Here is a 17,979-nt window from a genome sequence, read left to right as displayed (position 1 = left end):
GTAGCTATATAGTGATAGGATGATAAATAAATATGAGATATAACAACAATAATAGTGTACTTATGGTAATATTAGTAGGGCTTAGCAATAAATTGTGACTAGGTAAGTATAAATACATCTAAAACATTATCCTGCCTTTTTGATCCTCGTGATTACTGTTGGCTTTTATGATTGAACTGTTCTCATATCAAAGCAAAAAAAAAAAAAACCCAAAACAAAACAAAAAAACAACATTTATTGTGCACAAAATGACCTGAACGGTCATATCAAAGCAAAAACGCAACAAAACAAAAAAAACAAAACCAAGGAAAAACCATAACCAAAACCATAAAACAACCAATTAAAAGTATATGCAGGCCCATATACACACACATACATACATACATACATACATACATACATACACACATATACATATACACACACACACACACACACACACACATACTGATTGATTGATTGATTGAAAAGATTAAAAGCTATTATTTAGTTGCAGATCCCTTGCTCACAATCACAGCAGTGAGTCTGTGACCCATAGACATCACCAGACTCTTGGTCTCATCCTTTGAAATACTTTTCCCAGCCTTTAATGCAGCCAATTCCAATTGTTGCTTGTTTTGGGGAGTTTCTGCCTTTACTCTCCTCTCCAGCTGGTGAAATTCATGTTCAATCAGATTTAAATCTGGAGATTGACTTGGGCAATCTAAGACTTTCCATTTCTTTGCCCTTATAAACTCCTTGACTGAACTGGCAGGGTGTTTTGGGTCATTGTCCTGATGCAATATGAAGCACTTCCCAATGAATCTGGTGGCATTTTCTTGAATATTGGTAGGCAAGATGGTTTTGTACCCTTCCGAATTCATTCTGCTCCTGTCCTCATACATTAAGTCATCAGTAAAGTTGAGAGGGCCTGTTCCAGAGACAGCCATGCATGCCCATGCCATGACACCACCTCCACCATGCTTTACAGATGAGGCTGTATTCTTGGGATCATTGCAGTTCCCTTTTTTTCTCAATAAACACAGTTCCAAAACTCTTCTGGCTCACCTTTGTGCTTTTTTGCAAACTCTAATCTTGCCTTTCTATTTTTGGTGCTGGTCAGAGGTTTGCATCTTGCTGTGTAGCATCTGTAATTCTGTGTCAAAGTCTCCTGAGGACAGTAGATTGTCAGAGCATCACCCCAGCTTTCTGGAAGTTGTTGGTGATTTTACAGACACGTATTTTAAGGTTCATTTTCATAGCTTTTTTTATTTGTCTGTCATCAACTACTGTTGTCTTCTCAGTCGATCAGGTCGTTGTTGGTTGCTGGTGGTTTCCAAACTCTTGATTTCTCCATGCCCTTTGTTTTTGCTAGAGCTCTAACTGACTCCCTCTTTTCTTTTAGCATCCAAATTGCCTGCTTTTCTCTCAAAAGTCAGCTCCCTCATCTTCATCCTGGTTTGTGTGTGTCATCATCGAATGCAAGATTCAGAATACAGAAGTAATGGATATAACTGATACGACACATTCCCTGCTTTTAATATCTGAAGAATTAATGCAACAGGACACAGCTGATCACTTAGAAAGACCTGTGAGGCAACTGCCCCAATACTTATGCTCACATCAGATAGAGGGATGAAACTCTAAAAGTGCTGAACTTCTTAGCTGGTAAACATCTATGTGTTGAATCACCCAATAATAAAATGTGACATTCTGTAGTTTTGTCTCATATTCATCTTTTAATCATATTTGTACATGTCTTGACTCCACAGCCAACAGAGCAATTTTGTCTTTAATGTTCCATTAATTTTGGAGGGCACTGTGTGTGTGTGTGTGTGTGTATATATGTATATATATGTATGTATATATATATATATATATATATATATATATATATATATATGTATGTATGTATGTATGTATGTATGTATGTATGTATGTATGTATGTATGTATGTATGTATGTATGTATGTATGTATGTATGTATGTATGTATGTATGTATGTATGTATATATATATATATATATATATATATATATATATATATATATATATATATATATATATATATATATATATATGTGTCAAAAAAAGAAAAAAAAAAATAAATCATCAAAAAAAGTTCAACAGAAAAGAAGTGTTTCATTTTAAAATATTGTTTGTTAATATTTGTGGGTGAATGTTCACTCTTGGTGTGGTAGTAAAGCAATCACACTTGAGCTCAACATGATGAAATCACTCTTGGCATTCTTTGGGGCCAGAATCCATTTCTTTTTAAAAATGCAAAGAGGTTGAAAAACACAAAATCACAGTCATTCCAAGTCTTTCATCGGAATGCTCCGTCTCTAGAACGAATTTACAGTCATAATGAGACAAAGCTGGTGGGCCGTCTCCCAAGAGATCAGATGAATGTTGTTTAGCATGGGAAAGAAGCAGTGTTACAAAGCTCAAGTTTGTTTTTCCTTTGCAAGCAAATAAAGTGGAATTCACATCAGTTTTGTGTGGTCTCTTGTACTGAAGGATCCGACAAACAATAAATGAAGGTTTTCTGAAAGCACTGGAAATATAAGACATTGACAAAGAGCTTAACGTCAACCTCAGTGCTCAATTTTCCTTGTATAAATTATTCAGCATTGGATGGCAAAATAATAAAGCATGCTGCAAAAGCATATTTCTTTATTAGTTTTTTTTATAGCAGGATTTCATTTTTGCTGATGATATTTCTTTTTCTTCCCTTCAATGGGGGTAAAAAACTTTTCTGTCTTTATAATTAAGTAGTTTGCCCGAGGTGTGGAAGAGGCACAGCTTCACGACTACGATGCAAGTTCATTATTCACAGCCACAGAACACAGCAGTGCACTTGTGTCACCATCATTCAACAGGTACAACAAATCAAGTTTGAACAAACAGTCCATAACTTCTCTTTTCACATCATTACCCACGTTTAGTCATTTTTTTCCCTGGTGTAGCTACAAGCCTTATTACAGACTGTCTTAAAGGAATAGTAGCTATTTTCACATATATCTAACCCTCTGGGAAACAATATGTATCCGCTTACAAACAGTTCTGGCTGTGCTGCTTTAGCAAGCAAAGACTTTTAATCATTTATGCTAATGAAATGTGAGTTATGCAAGATAATTCAAAAGTTTAGAAACTCAAAGACAAGGTAAAATACAAATTTGATGCCTTAAAAGACCTCTTTGTCTCTAAACAGCAAGGCAATCAGTCTTATACTACCAACAGAGAGCACACAATCACTTTCATATTAACTGTTGTTCAATGGTGGAATGAACAATCTTTAAAATCTGAAGACTTTTCTGTGATGCTTCCTGTCTCTTGTAATTGTAGACGTTTTAGTAAAATCATTCAAATTCATGCAGATTCGACAATGAATCATTTAAATTTAGGCTGATTTGTAAACTAGCTCAATAACAAATTACACAATGTAACAATTTTTTATGGTTCTTCTGTAATTCTATGGTGCTAATTATTATTATTTTATTTATATAGGTCAGGTAAATTTTTAGAACTTCTATCATTAATTATGAAACATTGGTTTTTGTACTAATTTTGCCATTTTTTTTATATATTGCTTTTGCAAGGGTGGGAAAGTTCTAGAAGATTCTGTAACATTCTGGAATATTCAGTAATATTCTAGTGCTGGAACATTCCAGAACAATGTGAAACTAGTCATAAAAGACATAATTCATCCAACATAAACTTTTGAAGTTTTGGAGGACTGTTTTGGTAACTATGTTAAATTGATATTAGCTTAGTATTATGCATGTACCACGCAATTTTTATGCATGATGAGTAATAACATATTAGCATGTGTAATTTGTTAGCATTTTTTGTTTTCATGAGCACTGTTAATGATCCACAAAAAGTAATGTATCATTAAAACTGCAATCCGTAAGTTTTGCCTCTTTGTCGCCATCTCTGTTTGAAAACCTGGAATTGTCCTTAGGAATCATAGATTGGCCTACGTCTTGGAATATATGACCCAAATAAGAATTTTCACCGTATAATGCCATGATGTTAACAACATCAACATTGCGTGACTATGAGTATAGTGTGTATTAATGTGTAGATTTCTATTTCTGTACAGTCTAATCTAATTGTCATGCCATTCGAATTTCATATTCAGAAATTATTTTAACCCAAAAAGCAAATTATGCTCCCTTTGAACTGGTTGTCTTTAAAATACAAATCTTGTGTAATCCCAGGCTATCTGTAATCAGAAGCACATTTGAAATTGGAATATAATTTAATTTCATTCACATGTTTTTCATAAACACAATCCTTTCTGGATTACAATCCGCCATCAAAAAGACATTTAATTAGTCTAGCTGCTGTGAGAAAAGGCTATAAATGATCTGCCTCCTGCAGGATCCTCACATGCGGTATAGTCTATTAGCCGGGACAACTTCTTTATGTTTACAGACGTGACGTAATGATGCAGTGCCATGCTCGAATTTCCCACGAAAACCTACCTGTACTACTCAAATTAGAAAACATTATTATAAACTAACCGTTGTGAATTGGGTTAAAGTACGGTGATAGTTTTGAACACTGGATGGTTATGTACTTGCTCAAATATTGATTTCGGATCATTTTTAAGCCAAAAGATTTACGGACTGCAGCTTTAATTGATACAATTAGTAATGTATCAAAGTAATAAAAAAAAAAGTGATTTTTATATTCAGCATGTCAAACTTCATAAAGAACAATAACAAAACTTTTATAAAAAATTAGTTTCATTGTGTTGTTCATTTTCAAGCCTGTAAGCCTGTAATTTTCAGGTTTTCCATGAACGACACAAACAATAAGCAAATACAGTATACTTTAAAGGGACAGTTCACTCAAAAATGAAAATACTATAATTAATTACTCACCCTCATGTCGTTCCAAACCTGTAAGAACTTTATCTCTGAGCACAAATATTTATGATGAAATAAGATATTTTTGATGAATTCCACACAAAATGTATTCTCATAGCTTCGTAAAATTATGGTTGAACCTCTGATGTCACATGGATTATTTTAACGATGTCCTTGCTATGTTTCTGTGCGTTGATTGTGGTAGGTTCCTTGCTGTCTATGGGAGGGACAGAGAGCTCTTGGAATTCATCAAAAATATCTTAATTTGTTTTCTGAGGATGAACGAAGATCTTACCGGTTTGGAACGACACAAGGTTGAGAAATTAATGACAGAATTTTCATTTTTGGGTGAACTATCCCTTTAACAACTTAATGCAATCAACAAAATGTCCTATCGCTTGCACAGGTGCTAAAAGAGGCATCAGCTATTGCTGATGTAAATCAAGGAATATTTAATCTCCACATGGAAAAATGTTTGAAGGGGGGAAAAAAAAAAAAAACCTAGATAAACCTAGGATGGTACATTTGACAAATGACTGTTCGATATGAATCTTGCACTCTTACTTTTTATGACTGTGCTAGTTGCCCAAAAGAAGCTCTACACAGATACAGGTATTAGTTTGGGAAACAGTGAAGGTTTGATAAAGCCCCTTTGTGTGGGCAGCAGATAAACCCCCAACCTCGGCCACGTGTGAAGCTTAATACTGCAGCCGCAGCTCTCTGTGGAGATGAGGCCAGTGCTGCAGGCCCAAACATCTCATTACTGCCAGAAACGAACAAGAACTGCAGCAAGCAAATACTTCCTCATTTATTACAGACACAACAGTGTCCCTCAAAGATTACACAGCAAACAAAACTGTTTATTAATTAATATTAATCTGCTTGAAACAAGTCAAAACTATTTGCCAGTGCGGTACATAAAAACAAATAATTCACAACTCATTTTTTATAAAAAGCAAGCAAAAATATTTCTGTCTTAAAGGTCAGCGATTGCTTGTCACTGGTAGAATCCAACTAGACTCTGTAATAGAAACTTGCCGTCTCATTTCTAATATGTTTGTGGTTACAACACTTAAGCAAATGAAAAACTGAATGCAGTCTTTCATCAGTTTCATCACTCAAAACGCAGAAATGAGAAACCCACTCGCTTTTGAAAAAAAAATGAAGGACAAACGAAAGGGTTAATTGCATAATTAATATGGATGGCAGGTAGTGCCAGAATTCATCCTTTTAAATAGGCTTTACAATGCAAATGAAGAGATACCTATACCTTCTGGGAAAAATGTATTTTCTTCATGTGAAATTATTGAAACTGCTCATAGCAAGAACAAATGCTGTAAGCAAACATTAACAAAAGCAATTATCTATGAAAGGCTATAAGTGGGGACCAAACTGAAAATAAGGGATTCAAAATATGAAGTAAAAGTTGAAATAAACAATATAACAAAGATTATGAAAAATGTCACAAAGAAACACTATGAAATATTTGACCTTCATGTTCAAAATGAAACAATGACTGCAATACATTTTTTTACAAGATGTAATGATTCAACAAAATGAGATTTAAGACAAATTATAAATTAAAAGGTGTCCTTTTATTATTGCTTGGACAAAATGCTGCACATTTCTTTGTGAAATTAAAATATGTAGAATAACATAACTAAACTGAAATTTTTAAAACAAACCCCAAATCAAATATCTCTCTTCATATAAACAAACTAAGGCTTTGTCTGTGCTCTTTCATTTAGAGGCAACCACTGCATTTTAATTATGATCCAAGCATGCAGCATGTGCCGTTTTTAATCTAAATTAAATAGTTTTTAATCTAAATTGAAATTGCAATTCGTTTAACATCTCAGCAGATTTAAATCGTCAATTTGTATCGATTTTCAACCGACTCGAGGTGCATCGTTACATCCCTACTAATTATTAAAGAAAAACTGCATTATATTATGAAAGACTGCAAAATATAAGAATTTAAATCTCACTGTATCAACAATATACTACACACACACACATACTTAAAGTATCATTCATGACAATAGCACAAATGCTGGATGAGTTATGAACCAATTCCTACACAACACAACAAAATTCCCATAACAACACCAACATCTGTAAATACATTTAACATACTTGCTAAATAGATTTCTGTCTTGTTCTTCACAGACAAATATCATGCGTACGTACAACAAAATATGGCGCTCACCCCAATGTTGAAGTTTCCAGTGAAGTAGTCGAGGTTTGTCTGGATGAAGCCGATGTTTGTCAATCCGAGCTGAGCGCTTCGGTCTCTGGCCCTAACCAGTGACTCCTCTTTATTTTCAATGAGAATAACCTGATCGATTACAAAAAAGGGGATATTTCACCATGCCACATATATTTTTTACAGTTTACTGGTTCATTGCCAGATTGCTCATTGATTCTCAAACTGCTCTTCTTTGAAAAGCCATTTCATCAAAAGGAAAGAAAATCAGCAGAGAAAACGAAGTACATCTTCTAAATGACTACCTAATAATCCACTGAACCATCAAATGTGTATTAGCGCTCAAAGAGTATTCTAATGCAGGGCTGATTTTCCTATTCGCACTGGTTAAAGTACAATCTTCCCAACAAGGTCTTTGGGGGAAAAAACAGCAACAATAGTGTGGAATCAGTTTATTTTTCCAGTGTCTACAAATGAGGTCACCTGGAAGACAGATTTAGTTTCTCTTCTTTGACTCCTTTAACTTGAACTTGCTACGCTTGAACAAATCAGAAAGTCTTACCTGACATTTAGGAAGCGTGTACGCCAAAACAATCCCAACATGCCCCTAAGAAAACAAACAAAGAGAAAGCTGCAGAAGATCTTGGAGAAGCAGACTTTAAAGAGCTCATCAGATCAAAGTCTGCTGACGAGAACACAGACGCCCATCAGAATATTGACCTGTTGCTCACAGGGCTTACATGTATGCACAGAATAACAAGAGCACTCCCTAAGATTGCATGAGGTGACAAGGGAGGAGAACAGATGCTTACTGACACACAAAGACTCTTGTAAGAAAACAGAAACAAGTCCAAGACGGTTTTAAAATGTCAGAAGGTAACTTACCCCCCCGCTGCAGAAATCCACCACCGTGTGCCCGGGGCGGGCCAGCTCCGTCACCATAGCAACCAGGTTGTTGAGCTGCTGTTGTTTGCGCACGGCGCGGGCGTCTGACATCTTACCTTTAGAGAAAAGTGAACGTTAAGACTGAGACGGCCAACAGCAACACACTAAAACAACACTCTTAACAAATATTATAAGTGTTACAAATATTACATGAAACAGTAGATAATGTACAGTCAGCAGGTAATCGGAAAATAAACCAAGATCAGAATCAGTCAAATCAGCCTTATGGGTTTATTTTGAGAATGACTAGCTGATTTTGCATAAATAAGCAAACAAACATACAAAACAAATAACAGATAAATATAATTAAAAAACAGACTGATATAAATCAGATAGATATAAATAAACAACAAATAGATCAAATAAAAAAATATTATTTTGTTTAAAATTATTTTACTATAAGAGAAGAAAGAGATAGGCATAGCTATGTATGAATAACAGATCAAATAATATTACAAATAAAATAAAACAAACAAACAAACTACGGTCTGTTAAAAAAATTAAGCTTAAATTATTTTATTATTAAGAGAAAAAAAAAAAAAAAAAAAAAAAGAGACTGGCAAAGCTATGCAGGAAATAACAGAAATAAATAAAACTGTTTAATTTAAAAAAATATATATTTTAAGTTTAAATTATTTTATTATAAGAAACGAAAAAGGTGGAATGATTCTAGAGACAAGCAAAGATATGTAGGAAATAAAAGAAATAAATGAATACAAACTATTGTTAAGTTAAAAGTAGGGATGCATCGATCCGATACTCAGGATCGGTATCGGCTCCGATACGGTCATTTTCTGCGGCTCGGGTATGGGTCAGACGAGACCGATCCAAATCCGATATTGTGCGCATACTATTCTGTGTTATTGTTAAGCCCCACGAAAGACACAAAAACATTATAAAGCACCATAAAGTTTTCGTGCACTATATTTCAAGTGTTCTGAAGCTGTTCCATAGTTTAATCTGAGGTACAGATGAATATTTAAGTCTTTAAATTCAAGTTCATGTAAACTCTTCAAGAGCACACAGTTACTGAGGTTTAAAACCGTTAAAAGAAGGCTTAATAAACTTACGCACAGATTTAATACACTACGCATCAATATCTCTTCCCTTTGTACTTTGAACGTTTCTATGCGGACTCAGAGCGCTGCGCGCAGTGACTCCGTGTCGCTTCAAGCGCATCATTCTGTGCACAGGATACGCATAAGTGCTTTCTGCTGCTCTTTATTGGAGTCTTACTTATAATACTTTTGCGCAATGAACGATTATTAACAGTCTTTCTTGTTCTGTCCTATCTATCATATGTTGCTGCCTTCATTACTGTGCTATAGATTTAAAAGAAATGTCTTTTAATTTTATAGTAGCCTATATATTTATATAGAAATGTATTTGCTTGTTTTTCCATGAATGTATTTTACAACAATTCAAAGAGCAATGTGTATAATTTCACCAGATTTAGTCCTACACTTATTCACTTTTATTTGTAAATAAAAATGTTTCACTAGGTTTTATAAAACTATTGTGCACCCATGATTTTTCTAGAGTATCTTTTTCTGTATTATAAACTAAGTATTTTTGTCATAGATTATGATTATATATTTTTTCATTTGTTATTTTCATTAAAATGACGTTATCTATATGTAGTAGATTGTGTTTAACACACAGACACACAGAAGTAGAGAAATTCTACATCGATTTAAAAGAAACTGCGCCGGTATCGGATTGGATCGGTATCGGCAGATACTCAGAATTTTCAGGATCGGATCGGTTCTGAAAAAATTGTATCGTTGCATCCCTAGTTAAAAGTTTAAATTATTTTATTATAAGAGAAGAAAAAATGTGAAAGCAAAGCTATGTAGGAAATCAGCTTTATATTATAGCAAATTAAATAATTATTTATATACAAGTATAGTGAGTGAGTATTGTGATTTATATATAAGTAAAGTAAGCACAAACATTTCACTACATTACAGACATTCAAATATTTAAACAACTTCTTTAAAGACATGGTTAAGAAAGAAATTGGATGTATTATTATTAATACCATAAACATTTGGGTATTAATAGATCTGGACCAAGTATATTGCACTAAACAATGAGCAGGTCTCAGAATGAGTGCCTTAACGCATTCATGATTGCTGGAATTTATGTTTTATGATTCCTGTGGCTTTGGTTTTCTGTTAACTTTTCTATCCTTAGGTAAGTTGAATTCATATGTGATGTCATGTTGTTATTCCGGTTTATGTATGGTTGTTATTTAAAAAAAACAAACAAAAAAAAAAAACAGTTGGGTATTAATAATACATATTCACAAAAACTAAACATGAAATGCATTGTTATTAAGCACATAAAGGGTCACGGTAGGGTACTAATAAGATATGTGGTTGTATAGTGATGAGAAGAACTCTATTGTTATATTTGGCATGTCCTTCGCTCTGAACATCAGTATAAACAAGCTAATGAATACCTAAAAATCACATTTATCATTCTTACAGTTCACAAACTGAACAGGGAACTGCCAAGCATCACTTTCAGCTGTGATTAAACGGATTGAATTATTTCAACGGCTGTGTGAGAAAAAAGCTCTAGAAAATACATTTTTACACCTTTTTTTCGTAGCCACTCAAGTCATCTCAAACTTTAATTGGAGTTGAAGGCTGTTTTCACACAGCCACACTCTCTGCCACAGGGAATAAATTTGCAGCAGATTTCCTGTTTTGAAGCGAGTGCTCAAGCTGCGTTGAAGAAACACCATCAATGTAATATAAATCAAAGATGCATCTGCTGTGCACTGCTGCGCTCATTTTATGCACAACTCTCCGATGAGAGCGGAAGTGCTACCTGGAGCCAAATAGGAAACAAACCACAAAACAGCCTAACAAAGCTTTGTACCGTTTTGTTTATCATGTGTTATCAAAGCCTGATAATTAACGTCTATGATTCTGACAGGCAACAAAAGAATCAATCAGGCTCAGGTGAGGAAGAAAAGACAAACAGGCCGATTCTTTTGCAAAAAGATGCCTGTGGAATTTGCATGTGTTGTCTTTCTCTAACAGGATTTGAATGGTATGAGCGCTATCAGAGTGGAGCAGATACGCTGTATGCAGTGAAGATGTAACTCATTAACCGAGAGCACAGCCTCTGAGAGCCAGAAATCCAGAGGAATGTCAGCGTGCTGTCAAAAAAACCATCTCTCGCACATCAAGAGAATCAAATCCTTCTGAAAACCTGCAATCCTTCCAATGAAATGAGCTTTTGATATTTATTTTTTTTTCACGAGAAGGCAATGGATTAGAATTCTAAAATGTATTTGTGATTTAATGAATTACGATAATCAGCATAAGTACATTCAGATTAAAAAAAAAGATCACTAAAAAGGTATTAACATGAAAAGTAGAGAATTGAATAAACAATAAAAGTGGCTTTTAGTAAAAAGGTCAAAAAAGCATGCATACATGCATATTTATATATGCATATATATATATATATATATATATATATATATATATATATATATATATATATATATATATATATATATATGATCAAAGGCGGCTGTGAAAATTAATCTGCATTGTTAATCCTTTTGATCTTTTATTTAAAAAAAAAGCACAAATCTAACCTTTCATTGGAGAATAAGAATTTAAAATGGGGGGGAAATATCATTATGAAAAATTTTTTTCTCTAATACACATTGGCCACAATTAACGGCACCCTTTTATTCAATACTTTTTTAAACCTCCGTTTGCCAGTTGAACAGCTCTAAATGTTCTCCTATAATGCCTGATGAGGTTAGAGAACACCTGACAAGAGATCAGAGACCATTCCTTCATCCAGAATCACTCCAGATCCTTCAGATTCACAGCTCCATGACGGTGCTTCTTCTCTTCAGTTCACCTCACTCATTTTCTACAGGGTGCAGGTCAGAGGACTGGAATGGCCAGCAAAAGCTTGGTTTTGTGCTCAGTGACCCATTTTTGTGTTGTTTTTGAGGTTTGTGTTTGGATTATTTTCTGGTTGGAAGATCCAAACATGGCCCATTATAAGATTTCTAACAGAGTTAGTCACTTGTTGATTTTTTTATCTGTTGGTATTTGATAGAATCCATGATGCCATGTGTCTAAACAAGATGTCCAGGACCTCCAGCAGAAATATAGGCCCACAACATCAAAAATACAGCAGTATATTTCATTATACACATGGGGTACTTTTTACCCCTGTGTTCACCAAACCCATCTTGAGTGTTTGCTGCTAAAAAGCTAATTTTTTAGTTTCATCTGACCATAGAAGCCAGTCCTATTTGAAGTCCCAGTTGTGTCTGATAACTGAATATGCTGGGGAGTTTGTTTTTGGATGAGCTAGGAGAATTTTTCTTGAAATCCTCCCAAACAACATGTGGTGATGTAGGTGCTGTTTGACTATTTTTTTTTTGACCCGGAAACTCAACTATTTTCTGCAATTCTCCTGCTGTGGTCCTTGAAGAGTCTTTAGCCACTCAAACTCTCCTTCTCACCGTGCATTAGGACGATATAGACACACATCCTCTTCCAGGCAGATTCATAACATTTTCTGTTGATTGGAAATTCTTAATTATTGCCCTGATGGTGGAAATGGGAATTTTCACTGCTCTAGCTCTTTTCTTAAAGCCACTTCACTCATTCGTGAAGCTCAATTATCTTTTGCTGCACATCAGAAATATATGAAGGAAAAGCCAAGCAGAAAGACGTTCATAGAATAATGAGATATATTGATCAGTTTTCAATTTACCTGAGATAGCCAGGTTTGGTTCACAACCCCCTGCAGTCCTTTGAGACAAACAGAGAGATAGCAGAGACACAGATGATTGAGACGAGACGCAAGCAAGACGTGTATATGTTGGGAAGAGAAAGGATGAAACAAATAAGAAAAGATCATAAGGTCCAATCAGAGCTGCACTGATACAATCATACACCAGTATTGCAATTCTTTTCCTCAAGATATTGCTTTTTTACTACACTTTAGATCCATGTTTATTTATGCGCCCTTTCATATATTATGCGACAGTTCAATTAATGAACGAACAGACTGTTTTAATAAACTGACATTTCTCAGTATGGTCACCTATGTACTTCACTTACTACCTCTGAATGACGTCACTCTAACAACAATACCATTATGTACGTTAGGGATGGTTATATCAGCAAACTTATTCTGGTTTAAGAGACCTGTTATTCATGAAAGGTTCATACTGTAGGAGATAATATAATAGGAAAACAGAATTAAAAATGTGAATGCATCAATGCAATATTGTAAGATATAATAATAGGCCAATAATGATAATAATAAAAACAATAATAATAATAATAATAATCAATCTAGAATTAAATAATAAAATAATTATATTTGTATACATTTTTAAAAAAATCATATGCTCACAAAGGCTACATGTATTTGGTTAAATATACAGTAAAAAAAGGCCATATTTGTGAAATATTATTACAATTTAAAATGACGATTTTCTATTTTAATATATTTTAAAATGTAATTTATTCCTGTGATGCAAAGCTGATTTTTTTAGCATCATTACTCCAATCTTCAGTGGTCACATGATCCTTCAGAAATCATTCTAATTTCTTATTATTATCTGTGTTGAAAACAGTTGTGCTAATTAACATTTTTGTGGAAGCCACAATACATTTTTTCAGTATTTGATGAACCGAAAGCTCAAAAGAACAGCATTTACTTGAAATAGAAATATTACGCAACATTCAATCAGTTTAATGCATCCATGCTGAATTCAAATTTTTTTTAAATCTTACTCATCCCAAACTTTTAAACAGTAGTGAATCGATACGCGATTCAAAACAGCAAATTGCAACGTGCAATGCTCCCACTGAACTAGTATTTTCAAAAGCGGCAGAATAGAAAATGAGAAAATGAAAAACAGCGTCTCTCTTTTCAACATAACTCAGCTTATAAGAGCTTCCAATAGCCTTCCAGCCAGCGAACCAACGGGAGAATATTTTCCAGCAATCCAAACCTTAATTTCCTTCCTTTCTGCTGTAAAGTGTGAATGTGTGAGTGTAAGCAGGGGAGGGGGAAGACACAAAAGCAGAAGAAAACAGGCCCCTCGAGTGGACGATCAGAATAGCATGTTAAAGTGGCTACATCTGTGTTTGCGAGACGAGGAGAGGACTGAATGAATGTATTTAAGCAAGAATTGTTCAGGAGGACATCCTCAAGGTGTTTTTTCTGCTAACTATTCACAGTCACAGCTTCAGTGAGCAATTGGAACAAAATATACAGTTAATAGATAAAAGGCCAAAGTCTGTGTCCTCAAATCAGTTGGAGGGGAAAATGTGGTCTTGCCACCCATCATTGCTTTCCAAAGCTATACCTTTCATGAACTAAAAAAGCAAGCACTTTATTGGTGGGCCACATGTCCACCTCAAAGTACCACAGTATTATAACTTAAAGCATCACTTGTGCTGCTGCTGCACTTTTTTTTAGTAAGTGGAGTTTTTCTTGATTCTTTTTCATTCCATTCTTCACAATATATGCCGTTAACACTGTAACATACAAATGAGAACACAAACACTAATGAGGGAGTGTACGGGAGTGTTTAGGTAGGGACAACTTTAAAGCATTGAAGAACTGAGAGGATTTGAAAACGAGCAACATTTTGCTCACATTCTGGCTTCTCGGTCTATAAATCCATTAAAAGCAAACGTGCCACATTTTTGCTTAAATATACAGATTTGTACATTTTTCTCATTTACGAAATAAATGTTTTGTTCTTGTCGTTCTGGATACTATGCAGTGGCACACAACTGAAATCTGAGCTCAAGATGGAAAGTAACAGAGCCATGAAGAGGTTAGAAACAGGTCAAATTTGTATTAATTGCTTTTTTGACATCTGATCTTCACAGCTAATAAAAAAAAAAAAAAAAAAAAAAAAAACTACTTCTCAAATACTGACACATTTAGGTCAATGGCGCACAAAGTTAATTTATAGGCAAACAAGAGTTTGAAAGCACATTTGCATTATCCAGAGTGTATGTGAGACACTCCAGACAGACATCATGGTGCGGCGCTGTTAAATAAAGTCTAAAAGATTAACCACACAAACAACTGTATTAAAACACACACCATGATACTGAAAGCATCTGCTGAAAGCAAAAGAAGCCTTTTAAAAAAAGATATTACCAAAGTGACTTTGGAAAACTAATAAGATAAAATAAGTGTCAATACTGTACTTCACAGATATACTGCCTACGGTTGGGTATCGTTTGAATTTGATTAATTCCGATTCTTATTGATTCCCAGTTTTGATGTAGTTACAAAAAAACTAAGCCAAAGATTTATATCTCAAACATATTCTGTGTCTCTTTCTGCAAAACATTTTAATTGCTGATGAATACCACAAACAAAAATCAGCCAGCTACATAAAAACTGGACTCAATTAAGAGCTGTTTGTGTGCAAAATAGGGCTGCATGATTCTGGATAAATTGAGATTTTTTTTTTTTTTTTTTTTTTTTTAAAGCAGGTTATAGTTCTCACAATTCTGAAGAAAAAAAAATATTAGGAAACTAAAAATCTCATGGAATTTATGAATTAAATGATTCAATGACCTACTTAAGATTTACTTGTTTCATTACTGGATGAATCAATGTTTTTGTATGAATGATTCAAAGACAAATACATTAACACCCCATTTTCGACCCCTAAAATAAATAAATAAATGTGTGTGTAAAATAGGGGTGGGCGATATGGGAAAAATATCATATCACGATTTTTTTTAGAAATATCACGATTCACGATTTTATCACGATTCTTTGTCATGTTGGTTTTACAAGTTGTCTGAGCATTACAGCCAAACTAGAAAGACAAAGCCTTTCAAGGTAACAAAAAAAAAAGACATGGCAGATATTTAGGCCAAAGTGGGCGAAGATAAAAATCTTTGTCATCATTCTATCTTTCTTATTAAAAAATAAGAACAAAGATACACATTACAAATACACATAATATACAAATAAAACAAACAGTGCTTTATTTTCAGGTACAATAGGTGTATTTAGCAGAGCATTCAATGAAATTGAATGAACAAATATAAAAATAAAACACTAGATAGACTGATTCCTAAAGCAACTGTATTAAAGATTTTCAGTCAAGAATAGCGAGTGATTTTTGTCTTTGCGTTTTGTTGTTTTGTTAACGTTAAATTTAATAGTTCCCCCCAAAACTAAATAGTCATCTGTCTGTCAATTCTGTCATAATGTTTTATTTTTATACCATCATTTACTCAAAAGTTGTTTTAAACCTGAATGAATTTCTTTCTTCTGCTGAACATAAATGCTATTTTGAAGGTGGAAAACCAAGCAGTTGCTGGTCCTCAGTGACTTCCATAGGATGTTTCTTTCTTGCTATCAAAGTCAATGTAGACCAGCAACTGTTTGGCTACCCTCATTCTTCAAAATATCTTACTTTGGGTTCAGCACAAGAAATTAATAGAGGTTTGGGACAACATGTGAGTGAGTAAATAATGACAGAAATTAAATTTTAGGGTGAACTATCCCTTTAATGACAGTCGACAGCACGTTTAGTGTCCTGTCCCTTTAAGAGCTGCATGCATCTAATATACAGGCATGAATCCGTTTCGCTCTTAACTATTTACTTTCATTTTAGAGAAATAACCAACTGAGTCTGTATGTAAACCTTGTGTGTTTTGACAGTATTAGCGCAAAAAATAAGTTAGTTGAGTAATCAGGCGCTGTTAGACAGGCTTTTTAGTGCGCGTGCTTCAGGTGTATGCGCTCAGAAAAAGCGCACGTCAGACCAGCGCGCGAATTAAACATTTAACCAGCAAGGCTTGCAAATAATGTACTTTTGCGATCGCGAATAAGTGCAGTGTCCTGTCAGAGTAACTCTACTGCTGTATGTCGTGTTGTGCAGTATATAGAGACGGAGGCGTCAGAACTGTATTTGACACAATGTGTGCTGTAGCGCGATACTACGATATTTCTTCAAAAGCAGATCGTGGAGACATTTTTATCGTCCACGATCAAAAATCGTCATATCGCACACCCCTAGTGTAAAATTAAAAATTCAATTCCACCTATCATTTCCTGTTTGCACATTTATATATACATATATATATATATATAAAAATAGACGTGCAAACAGGAATTGATAGGTGGAATTGAATTTTTAATTTTACAACAAGTATCCGATTCCTGACCTTAAGTATCTGAATCTGGAATTGGAATTCATTTTCAATTCCCAACCCTAATACTGCCTAAATGTTTAAAATTATATATTTTTTTTAAAGAAATTGATACTTTTATTCAGCAAGGACACATTAATTCGTCAAAAGCATCATGTGACACTGAAGGCTGATGCTGGAAATTCAGCTTTGCATCACAGGAATAAGTAATATTTTAAAATTCAAAGAACAAATATAGATAACTGATAAAATTTGAATAATAAATAGCAATATTATTGTTTTTACTCTATTTATGATCTAATAAATGCTTTTTGTGAGCATAAGAGGCTTTTGAACAATAGTTTATGTAGTACATGTCCAAAAACCCATGATATTATTCATGTACTCTTCGTGAACTAGCATGGCACTACCATATATAAGGTTTAGGCCTATATCCACAGATATCACGATTCTACAAGTCAATCCAAACAAATAGAAAAAATGAGTTACAAAAATGAGCATTAGTTATTGAATGCTTACGCAGCCTGCAGGTCATTTTCCAGGAATGCAGAGACATTTTCAACCGAACCATCTAACGGCCTTTTAACGACCTCTTAGCGATTTCAAAGAGAACATACACATGAAGTATGACAGGAAGGCTGTTTTCTGACAAACTAAAGGCCTGTGCCTCCACGATTACATTGTTCAGAGGAAACTGAAAGAGCTGTGGGGACGAGGCGGCACAGCCGGCAATCTCTCCCCAGCCCTGAGCTCTCGTTTGGAGACAGAC

General features: G+C 34.3%; 1 protein-coding gene across 1 annotated transcript in view; it reads right to left on the bottom strand.

The window, feature by feature from the left end:
- Nucleotides 1-17,979, bottom strand: part of LOC306872123 (glutathione S-transferase C-terminal domain-containing protein-like) — a 58,549-nt gene that overhangs the window by 11,262 nt on the left and 29,308 nt on the right. Inside the window, exons 6-8 of the mRNA XM_079420530.1 lie at nt 7,951-8,066; nt 7,628-7,672; nt 7,069-7,197 (exon numbers count right to left, since the gene is read on the bottom strand). Coding sequence (XP_079276656.1) covers nt 7,069-7,197; nt 7,628-7,672; nt 7,951-8,066 — 290 coding nt within the window. The remainder of the gene's footprint in view (nt 1-7,068; nt 7,198-7,627; nt 7,673-7,950; nt 8,067-17,979) is intronic.

Source organism: Barbus barbus (assembly GCF_936440315.1).
Source record: "Barbus barbus genome assembly, chromosome: 7".
In the NCBI taxonomy this organism is placed as follows: domain Eukaryota; kingdom Metazoa; phylum Chordata; class Actinopteri; order Cypriniformes; family Cyprinidae; genus Barbus; species Barbus barbus.
This window is presented reverse-complemented; position numbering and strand designations above follow the sequence as displayed.